This window comes from Camelina sativa, chromosome 14, assembly GCF_000633955.1.
Source record: "Camelina sativa cultivar DH55 chromosome 14, Cs, whole genome shotgun sequence".
NCBI classification, from domain to species: domain Eukaryota; kingdom Viridiplantae; phylum Streptophyta; class Magnoliopsida; order Brassicales; family Brassicaceae; genus Camelina; species Camelina sativa.
The window spans coordinates 20,764,617-20,776,737 of record NC_025698.1 but is presented as its reverse complement, the minus strand read 5'-3'; the positions used below and the strand labels follow the sequence as shown (position 1 = coordinate 20,776,737).

The 12,121-nt window shown below is 38.4% G+C and overlaps 1 protein-coding gene across 1 annotated transcript in view; it reads right to left on the bottom strand.

The window, feature by feature from the left end:
* The window catches only part of LOC109128714 (acetyl-CoA carboxylase 1-like), a 12,921-nt gene extending 10,847 nt beyond the window's left edge, over nucleotides 1-2,074 (bottom strand). The window contains exons 1-2 of the mRNA XM_019235562.1: nucleotides 1,760-2,074; nucleotides 1,080-1,261 (exon numbers count right to left, since the gene is read on the bottom strand). Coding sequence (XP_019091107.1) covers nucleotides 1,080-1,232 — 153 coding nt within the window. The 5' untranslated portion in view covers nucleotides 1,233-1,261; nucleotides 1,760-2,074. The remainder of the gene's footprint in view (nucleotides 1-1,079; nucleotides 1,262-1,759) is intronic.

The following is a 12,121-nucleotide window of genomic DNA, read 5'->3' as shown; positions in this document are numbered from 1 at the left end:
GAGTCAAATTCTCTAGTAAAGTAACAATATAAGAACTCAGCTATGCCTAGCTCAAGAGATATAGTTAAGTAGCCATACCTGTGACGCAACCTTCATTATAAATATTGGTGACCCCGGGACCTCACCCTGAACTTGCTTGAATAGAGCCCTAACCTCATCAGCATTATGAACCTAAGAAATCAAACCAAAATAAGAACACTAATATAGGAATCGGTTTAGTTGACAATGAAAAGAGGAGACTGAAAGCCCAAATGCATATCTACACAAGCTGACCTTCCTAATGCCTTTTCCGCCACCACCCCATGAAGCTTTGATCATCGCTGGGTAACCGACAACTTGACAGCTAGCAATCGCTTCTTCAGTTGTGTAGACACATGCTTGCCGGTAGATCTCCTCGGGGATGGTTACCAAGTTGCTATTAGGAGGTATTTTAACCTGAAAAGATAAGAAATCAGCATTTAGAAAATAACAACATAACTCCGATAAACAAGCTAAGCTTAACATGAGTAAATTTACTTACATGGGAACCACTCCATGGCAGAGTGGGTACATCAGCAGCTTGTGCAATTAACGAAGAACCAATCTTATCTCCTAGCGCTCCCATTGAAGCTGCTGGGGGACCAAGAAATATAATTCCCTTGGCATCTAGGGCATCAGGTAACTCAGGGTTCTCAGATGCATGACCCCAACCAGGCCAAACTGCATCCACGCGTGTTACTTCAGCCATCTGCACACAGGTTTTAGAACAAAGATGAATGAAAAAAAGAAAATACCACAACTCTCTTGCTCGAGTTGAACATCTCATGAGAAATCGAAATCGATAATTCATGTGTTCTGTACAGTGCAACAGGATAATTCAGATATTAGTAGTTCCCAAAAGTTGATATTACCTCTACAATTAGCTGAACGTTAGCATAATTGTTATTGTTGGTTCCTCCCGGAACCTCCACAAATTGATCAGCAATTCTGATATGCTCTGCATTGATCCGCATGTCTTCAGGGGTTGCCATCCCCACCAATAATATGGCTTTTTCAGTGCCAAATGTTTCGTAAGCCCATGTTCTGACGCTACGTATAAACTTCACAGCTGCCATCCCATTGTTAGCGATCAAAATACTATGGATCGGCCTGTTCCCTCCAAGTGCTTTACAGAACTCATCGACTTGAGACACCGTCTCATAATTAATACCAGGTCCTACAGCACTCTGGTACCCGTTAACCGAGCCAGCCATTGTTACTGTCCTTTAAGCTTCTGATATATCTACAAAAAACAGCCATAAACACATACTAAATCACTTGAGAAAGAAATGGGTAGCAAAATTGTCTCAGAATTGTACTTCCAAAGTAATAAAAAGATGCTATCTACCAAAATTGACTTGAATAAACATAACAGGACTATAAAGATGCAAGGGTGGAATTAAGCTGGATAAAGAATATGACAGCAATGCGTATTCATATGAAGAAAAAGTAAAAGAAAAGCAAAACACAATCATAAGCAAAAGATCTTGCAAGTAAGAAAGCGAGCATCATTATCCAATAATGAGTCCCTTTGGAAATCTGAGAGATCTAAGAGGAGATTAAGTAATGATTAAAACACCCACAATTGAAGTCGAAGCTCAACAAACCCAACTCCAATAAGAAGTTGAAATCACCAAAAAAAAAAAACAAGTCCAAAATCCCAATTACTAAATCACAATAAAAAATCAAAACTTTAAAAGACCCAGATAACGAAATCAGCAAAAGAAGAAAACTTTCAAACCTTGTAGGTGTAGAGAGGAGTCAAAAGACCATCTCAGACAGAACGCCACAATTTTGGGGCCTTTACCTAAACAATCACAAAGAGAGAGAGAGAGAAGGGTTTAAAGAGAAGGAGGGAAGAGAGGGTAGGTTGGAGTTAGAAGAGGAGAAGGAAGGTGGGGTCAAGGGAGTTAATAATGGCAGATGAAGAGAGGAAGATGAAAACGAACAAGAAGAAGAAGAGAAGAGAGTGCACGTGGTCTCTGCCTCCGCCACACTCCACACCTTCTCCATTGTTTTTTTTTGTTTCGATCCCTTTTTGTTAGGAGGCGCCGTAGTTGTTGTTCCTCAGCTACCCTCTCTTCTCTTAATTTTTTCCATCTTCCACTCTTGTTTTTTCCGCTCATGGTTCTCATTTTTTTATTTTATTTTTATTCAACAAAAGTTTTGATTGAACTTTTCGAATAAAGTTATTTTTTGCTTATCAAACATAAGAAAATAAAGAAGTCAATTTTAAAAAATTATATATATAAAAAAAAACTAAGAATCAAAATTTCTTGAGTTGAACTCATTTTAAAGAATGTAAGACCATCCTTTGTTTAGACCATTTTCTTGAATCTAACTAGCTTTTGAATTGCCAAATTCTAGTGCATAGTTTTTTTGTGTTTTTTTAACAGCATCTATTGCATAGTTTTATTAGATTATAATTTAATTAGTGTACCATTCTTAGTGTTTTATGTAAGATACATTTAATTCAGTTGAAAACTTTTTAATGTATGATATATTCGCAAGGCCGAATCATGAGATATTATTCTTTATTGTCTATAGTATTATATTCTCTTTAACTAACTTTAGTTTAAGATCATATTTTACTTTTGTGGATACATCTTTAAGACTATTGAAAAGTATATTTTAAAATGTTAATTGAGCTTCTTTCATATTTTGTTATGAAAAAGTCTACTACATAGTTAACAAAAAANTTAAAAAAAAAAAAAAAAAAGTTTACTACATTTGTATCCGAACAAAGCAACGGATGATACCTCTCTATGATTGCAGTACTTATTATTTGATGGAGACATCTATTTTAATAATAGCAAAACATGGATATATGCCGAATAATAATAAAACTAGATTAAGACTCGTGCTAGAGATTTATTTTATTTATATTGTAATTTTTTTATAAAATATAATTTATGTGATTGTTTTTAAAAGTTTTTTTTAGATAAAATATTATGCAATAAAATCATATGCTAAATATGATGACTTGAAAATACATTTATTTTGTGAATTTGGTTTTTAAAAAGCGAGTTATTATATTATGAGTAATTTAATATATTGTTATACTTTTTGTTTTAATATACTTGGTTTTTTGAAATTCTTTCATATTATAGTGACATATTATTGATATTGCTATAACAAACCAATTTAGAGTGTTTATAGTTTCTAACTTTAATATCAAGTTTCAATATTTTAAAAATATTTCAAAATAAATTATTTAAAGTTTATTATATTATATAAAATTATAAAATTCAACAAAAAAGTATGAAATTGATTTTCAATATTCAAATTTTGACCTGTTACTCATTAAATTTTTTAATTCAATAGATATTATTTTTAAAGAATAATATTAATAAAAATTGAATATTTTGTAGATTGAATCATTTATATTTTTTTTTTAAATTCAACTTATGGTATATCCGGAAATAAAACTATTTTTTAATTATAATAAATAATATGATAATTTATTTGTTTCACAAAATAGACTCATATATAAAAATGAAAGGTGAAGTATAATAATAATTAACAAATTAATATGTTAAGTTAGAAATCAAAGGATTTTATTTGATGAATAATTTAATAAATAAAATTAATATGGTAAGTTAGATGATATCAAATGATTCTTTAGAATATTCTCTAATATTTTTGGAAACAATAAATCCAGACTATACAAATAATATAAAACTTAATCTATAACCTATTTGTAACCAACTTATTAAAATTATATAGTTTACAAAACAATGTTGTGTACTTTCGTTTTATTATATAGGGGATAGTTATAAATTTGTTGAGCAATGAAATATATCTATTTTAAAAAATGGGGATTGAATTAGGTAAGCTACGAAGATGACAGTAAATTTCTACCGTCCGTGATAAATGAACTTCAAATACGTCACATGAGGCCATGGCAAATGGATTGCACATTGCATGAGATATATTATTTCATACATTTGGTCGGTCTATTCTCGTTTTAAAAGAAAAATAACTTATTGTTGTCTTAGGAATGTGCAATAGCTAGCTTAAAGCCAAGAGGAACTGTAGTTGTATTGAGTCGTTGACGCAGGGGTTGGGTGGTTTAGGCGACCAACCTTTCATGTTGCTCTTGATTTGGAGTTACTTGTTTCAAATGTTTTTTTTTTCTTTCTATTTTCGGGTTTCCCATTAATTAGAACGTATTTTGGACCAAGCTAGATCTAGACTACTGTTGTAACAAAAAAAGATCAAGTTAGGATCATGTAAATATTTTTATAGCTTTTTTACCAATCCTCCTTCATCTACCTACCTCATACAGTCATACTCATGAGACCATATCTTAATATTTTTCATGGCCATATTGTTAAGCCAATAATAATAACATTTACCACATCGCATCGCATAGACTATATAATCTAGTTCAATTAATGTCTCAAAATGATTCTACTTTATTTTTTACGAACATAATTCAAAGAAGCATCGTGTTACAAGTTACAACACATGCATCTTTTAGAAAATCGTTTATTTCACCAAGACATCATCACTACTCCCTGTCGTGATGCTATAAATCTTTAAATTGTAGTTTACATTATGTTTTAATAATTTACTGATGAAAAGTGTTTGAATTTCTTTTTTCCAATATAAAGTTTCCTATTTAAAGGAACTAAGTTTAAAATATCAATAAACTTCAATAATTACACTTTTGTTTATGTGAACTGAAACCGCCATATAAAAAAAAATATAGTTCTTCGTTTTGTTTGATAATTTCTTTTAAAAAAAGATGATTAGTAATGGTTCGTTGACAAATGAAAAATAGTAATGCATGGCTTAATATGAAAGAATGGGGGTTGAGATATAGTTGGGAGTTAGGTATGGGTTGTATTGTATGGCAACCTTATCATCACCTCACCTTTCGCAATCTTTCCTCATTTTTGCTAACTTGGAAATTGGAATAAAACACTCGTTTTACCAATATTTTTTTTTATTTTGTTTGAAACTTTTAAAACAAACTTTATTACTTCATACCTACAACATACTCTTATATGTATTCTTTTATCATTCTAGTAGTAGTAACAATTATTCTGGCGGCTTAGTTTTAAGGATCGTTTGTGATTTTCTGCATCAGAATAATTATTTGACTTTGTTTATATGAAAATAACAAAGGAACCATATGTGAATTGATAAAGAAGAGTTTGAACTAAGTAAACGTTTACTGAATCAAACTTAAACTTCATATGATATAAGATGTTGATATTTATACTACTTAGAAACATTTTAGAGCCTTGGTATAATATAGGATCTTGTTACATCTGTCAATCATCTAGCCACTTTCTTCTAATAGGATAGAACTAAAACGGTTGATAGTACAATGAGAGCCAGCAGGTTTGGTTTGCTGTTCCTTATGCATAACCTGCATATTTGTCTTCTTATGTTGTAGAAATGGTTGCAGTGAGGAACTCTGAACATTTGTCTTGTTATGACATTGATGGTGACTCTTGTATGAGGCTTGGGCATTTCCTTATTGTTGGATCTGAGGCTTTACATTAACATTCCCCCGCAAACTGAGTTTGAGGGGAAGTCGCATGTTCAGTTTGTATCGCAGCTGCTAGAAAGACGGTCGTGGAAGAGACTTGTTGAAGATATCAGCAAGTTGCAGTCCGACCGGAATGTGTTGAACCTCAAGAAGGCCAAGTGCTACTTTCTCACAAACATAATGATAATCAACATCAAAGTGTTTGGAACGGTTATGAAGGACGAGATTTGCTGAAAGATGGACTGCCGAAAGATTATCGCAGTGAAGAATAACAGCATGAGATTGAGAGATACCTAAGTCACAAAGAACCGAAGCAGTCCAAGTGAGTTCAAAGGCAGTAGAGGCGAGAGCATGGTACTCAGCTTCCATGGAAGACCAAGAGACTGTAGGTTGCCGTTTTGCAGACTAAGATACAATATTAGTGTCCAACAAAACACATAAACCAGAAGTGGAGCGAAGAGTATCCTTGCATCCAGCGTAGTCACTGTCACTATAAGTGAAACAACCCGACCCGATTTTTTTTTAAATAATAAATATAATATATAATTAAGCATCACATACTACTTAATTAAACCAACCCAAACCACAACTCATCACTAAAACAGCAATAACCATTATACACAACGAAAACATACCAAAAATACAAAACCAATACATCATCAATACAATAACGTTCTTAACCATTCTATCCATCAACCTAGCATAACTCTATCCAAGGTTCCAATAACATAACCATCATCACACAAACAAGACCCTAAATCATCCTCCTCCTCATCGCCATGATTCCACGTCACAAACCTGCACACCACAAACAACAATTGAGATGCGTAAGTATTATCATAAATACTTAGTGAGGCAATCCTCCCATCTAATGGGCTATACACACAAGCTACTGAGATACCAATGTTTAACAAACCACAAAACAAACACAACAAACCAGGAAAAACACGCAACAGACAAGTTAGTGTCGACCGACACCGAAGTGTTGTCGATCGACACTAGCCCCAGCATGGTGTCGATCGACACTGACCCCACAGACAAGTTCTGCTCGAAGCCGATCATCGAATCTCCGTTTCCAATCATCTCCAATCTGTCCCAAACTCACCCAAAGGCTTCAGGAACCTATAAGAACCATAACACAACCACCACAAACAAGAACAACACCACAAAAACACAACAATCAAGCAAACAAATGATTCTCAGACTTAGATAAGTCATGGTCATGCACTCACCTCTTTGCAGGAAGATTCTGACCAACAACAACGAATCCAACTCTCCTAGCAAGCTCCTGGCACCTTCCTAGCTCCAGATCTCTCAAGAACAGCCAAAAACTCTCACCAATCCTCCCAAAACCTCAAGAATTCTTCTCTCCTCTCTCTTTTCTCTCTAAAAACGGCAAAAACACTTTCTTCCACGACCTAGATCGAGTTCTGCCTTTAAATACCTTGGTTTGGAGATTCCACTTAAACCAAACCGATCCAATTCAACAATTAAAACAATCTCGTCGAACCAGAAATTGCTGGTGTCGATCGACACTACCCTGGTGTCGATCGACACTACTCTAGTGTCGATTGACACTACCCTGGTGTCGATCGACACCCATCCTCAAAATCCCTAAAATCCCCAATTTTGGTTCGCGGATGTTACAATTCTCCCCCACCAACATGGATTCGTCCTTGAATCCCGCAACATTGTCCCTCCACCAAGGACTTCCGTGCAACCGTCACCACAGCCCACGCATTCATGTGTCCCAACGGTCCACACAACCCTGACCCCACTAGTCAGCACAACACAAAAAAAACGAGATCAATCCCGACCTTCGAGGTCTACATCCAGTCACTATGCTCACACCCACGTTCTAGACATTTTTTGCTCCCTCACTCATACATTCTCAGGTCGCAACCTTCGAACTGCACCGCCTGCACTCTCAGACCGTCGTCCTTGAGCCATACCATCTCACTCTCGGATCGTCACCTTTGAGATCTCGGTACCAGGGTGAAATACCCGTGTCCTGAAAAATATGAATATTGGATTTTTATATCAGAAATTTGGTGGAATCGGTTTAGTATCGGTTTAGTATCGATTTAGATAAATTCTGGTTTAATTAAATTAAACCAAGGAACCCTAAATTTCTCTATAACTCACGCTTCTCTACTCTCTTTTGGAGTTGTGGTCGTTTTTTTAGAGAGGAAAAAGAGAACTTGTTTGTGGAGAAGAGGGAGGTGTTAAGGAAGGGGAGGTTAGATTTTGGTGTGTTAGGCAAAGGAGCAGAATCGTTATGGTTTGGGAGAAAACGGTTTTTACATATCAAATCGTACTCAAAGGTAACGAAATTTGGTATAGTTATTCCCAAGCATTTCATCGTTATTCTCCTTTTCACATAAGTGTATTTGGATTTAAACTCAATGAGTTATTGGCAGTTTTGTGGGGCGTTTCGTATCAGTCGCGCATTGAGACCAGCAGGTGTTTCGGGATCGATTGCGGTTTAACCTGAGATCTGATTGTACTGAAATTTTGTGAAAATCTTCGTGACGTCTAGAACTAGCTTTTCACCAGAGGGATTTGATATGTAACGCTTGGTTTGTATTTTAGGGTTTCGTCTTTGAGACTGTTATTTTATGATGTTTCTGTCCAGTTTTGCTATAAAGTCATTTTTGGTGTTGTGGTTTGTTGTAGGGCGTTTTTGGGCTGTTGTAGACGTTAGGAGAGTCTCAACTTGTCATATTTGTGATAATCAGGTCGAAAAGGTGAGTACGTGACCATGAGCTTATCTAAGCGATTGGGTTGTATGACTTGTTTTGTGTGTTGATGTGTAGGTGTGGTGAAAGTGGTATTGGTTGTTCTGTTTAATGGTTGGTTTTTATATTTTATTTGTAGTTGTACTCTTGATTTGCTTGTGTGTATAGCTCGTAGATGGGAGGATCGCCTCACTGGGTATTTCTGGTAATACTCACGCATCTTATTGTGTTTGTGGTGCAGGTAGAGGCAAGGTGTAACCGTGGGATCATGGCAATGAAAAGGAGGGTGTTCTTGGGACTTAGTTAATATGTTTTGGTTTCTGCTAGGTTGCTAGAATTGAAATGTTGGTGTTAGAATCATGGTTTAAGTTGCTAGTTTTGAGTATATGATACTGGTTAATTATTGGTTTATTATTACTGGTATTTTCCGCTGCTTATTTGGTGATTTGAGTTTATGCATATTTAAATAAATATTTTTTTGGGTTATTTATTTATTATTTAATATTTATTATTATTTAAAAAAAAAACGGGTCAGGTCGTTTCAGTTTGGTATCAGAGCCCTTACGGTTCTAGGTTTGGGTTCACTAGGCTTTGTGCTGTAGATGTTTGGGATTGCATGTCTTGATTGATTATGTGAGTTAGTCAATTGTGTGTGGCATGGAGTTTATGTTTATGTTTTTGTGGTTTTGTGTTATGTTAAGATTGATTGTTAGTCTCTGTTCTTGGAAGTGCAGTGGTTAAAGGTGTTTGAGTTGTTGGTCGTGGTCGTGGGCGTTGTCGTGGTCGTGGTCGGACGGGTTTCCGAGGCTAGCGAGTGTGTGGTTTAGAGTTCCACGAGGAGGTACGCCGTAGGATTGCAAGCGTATCAGGAGTGACCAGAGCGGGTTAGCCGGTGAGCGTGTCGGGGGTGCTGGAAACCCAAGTGTGGGGTTGCAGCAGGTGGAGCCCAGGATCGAGATAATCGCTTGGTGAATCTGTTGGCGTGCTGTGGGAGCGGTTACCGAGAGAGGTACCAGTGCAGGCTCCAGTGTACCGTATGTGGCGGGGTGCAGCCGAGGGCTGCAGATGTTGAGGACTATCCATCTTTTGTTAGGAGGATGGAGCAGTTGTAGATGACCGGTACAAGATTCTTCTCGAGAGGTAGCGAGCCTAGAGGGGCATATAGGTGGTCATATGTAGTTAGATTGGATACTTCTCTGTTTAGTGGGTAATCCAGGTTGATATGAGAAGTTGAGTAGACAGGTTTAACATTGCAATGTTATACTCGGACCATAGGAGGTACTTTTGGTCGGGAGATGTTTATAGTCGTTAAGGATTGTTGCTCCTGAGGGGACGGTGATTCTCATGAATACCGATAGCTCGAGGGGCTGGGGCTCCGAGACTGGCAGAGGGGATGATGTTCCCCTGAGGGGATGAGTAGTTCCCCTGATACCGATATCTTGAGGATTGTGGTCCAAGATTGAGACGGTATAACTCAAAGACACTGGTCTGATAGTGAGATCGGTATGGCTCGAAGGTTGCGACCTAAGGGTGGAGGAGTTGGGAGCAAGCAATGCCTAGGACGTGAGTATAAACATAACGATTGAATGTAGACCTCGAGGGATTGACGGTGGTTTAATCTCGGGTTTTAGATGTGATACCAGTGGGTCAGGGTTTAGTGACCGGAGTGGTCATGAATGTGTGGCTGTTGCGCCAGGATTGCGCGGCCGGTGGTGCTAGAGTCCCGGGAAGGGGCGTTGCAGCAGGTATGAACCGAGAAATGCATGTTTGCCAGGTACATACGTTCACGAGAAGCCTTCATGGCAGAATAATCTAATCGTTGCGACGATGTATGATTAGGTTCATTGGAGATGGACAGGATTGCTAGATTCAAGGTTTTGGTAAGCTTGTTGAGGGAAACAAGGTAAGTGGTTTGAGTTGGCGGCTTGCAAAGTATTCAATGCGATGAATCAGAATATGCGAACGTATGGTACTTGTTTGTTTTATTACGCTCGTATTGATGATTTGCTATGGAGAATTGCTAAGCGGGAAGCTAATTTTGTAATAAGCTATCTTGTGGAAGTTTCCTTAAGAGACAAGTTACTAGAGGTTCTTGGATGGACAAGAGGTGTTGATATCCAGGTGGTGGTGAATTGATGTCAGCATACTTGATTATTAGTCTAGTAGAGCTGAGGAAGAAAATGGGGGATTCTTACGTCTTATCACTTCCCCATGGTGAGCGTCGGTGTGGTTCTTCAAGTAGATGGACGAGGTATGGATTTAAGAGTTCGTGGCGATGTCGTTTGGGTTGACAAATGCGCCAGCAGCGTTTATGAGGTTGATAAACAGCGTGTTTCCGGAGTTCATGGACGTGTCTGTCATCATCTTCATCGACGACATCCTGGTTTATTCTAAGGGTCCTAAGGAACATGCAGTGCATTTGAGCGCAATTCTGGAGAAGTTGCGGGAGCAGAAGTTGTTTGCCAAGTTGCGCAAGTGCAGTTTCTAGCAGCGTGAGATGGGTTTTCTCGGTCACATAGTTTCTGCATATGGGATTTCTGTAGATCTAGAGATGATTCAGGCTATCAGGGATTGGCCTAGACCGTAGAATGCCACAGAGAAAAGGAGTTTCCTTGAGTTGGCAGGCTATTACAGGAGGTTTGTGCAGGGCTTTGCTAACAGAGCACGTCCTATGACTAAGTTGACAGGGAAGGATGTTCCTTTCGTTTGGTCACAGGAGTGCGAGGAGGGCTTTGCAAGCCTGAAGGAGATGTTGACTACCGCTCTAGTTTGGCTTTGCCTGAGCAAGGAGAACCCAATGTGGTTTACACAGATGCATCCAGAGTTGGTTTGGGGTGTGTGTTGATGCAGCATGGGAAGGTGATTGCCTATGCTTCGCGGCAGTTGCGGAAGCATGAGGGCAACTATCCTACTCATGACTTGAAGATGGGTGTTGTAGTTTTTATCCTGAAGATTTGGAGATCTTATCCTTATGGTGCAAAAGTACAGGTGTTTACAGATCATAAGAGCTTAAAGTATATATTCACTCAGCCCGAGCTAAATTTGAGGCAGAGGCAGTGGATGGAGCTGGTGGCGGATAATGATTTGGAGATAGCCTATCATCCTGGTAAGGCTAACTTGGTTGCTGATGCTTTGAGTCAGAAGCGGACGGCTTCGGCTCAGGAGCAGGATATGGAGTCTCTGGTAGGGGAGATCAGTGCGTTGAGTTTGTGTGCGGTTCTCAGGAGCCGTTGGGTTTGGTTACAGCTGTTAGAGCAGATCTGTTGAGCAGAGTGCGGTTGGCTCAAGAGAAGGATTTGGGGCTGGTGAATACCTCAAAGGATGTGGAGTCAGAGTACTAGGTTTTGACTAATGGTACTATTTTGGTGCATGGGCGGATTTGTGTACCTAAGGATGAGGAGTTGAGGCAGGAGATCCTGAGAGAGGCTCATGCGAGTATGTTCTCTATTCATCCAGGAGCGACTAAGATGTACTGTGATCTCAAGAGGTACTATCATTGGGTCAGGATGAAGAAGGACGTGGCTAGATGGGTTGCGAGGTGTGTTGTGTGTCAGCTAGTGAAGGTTGAGCATCAAGTACCAAGTGGTTTGCTGAAGAGTCTACCCATTCTAGAGTGGAAGTGGGATATGATTACTATGGACTTCATGGTAGGTTTACCATTGTCCAGGACGTTTGATACGATTCGGGTCATTGTGGACCGGTTGACTAAGTCAGCATATTTTCTGGCCATTAAGAAGACTGATGGAGCAGCGGTCTTGGCTAGGAAGTATGTGAAGGAGATAGTCAAATTGCATGGGAGGCTAGCGAGCATTGTGTCTGATAGGGAATCCAAGTTCACTTCGGTGTTCTGGAGGGCATTCCA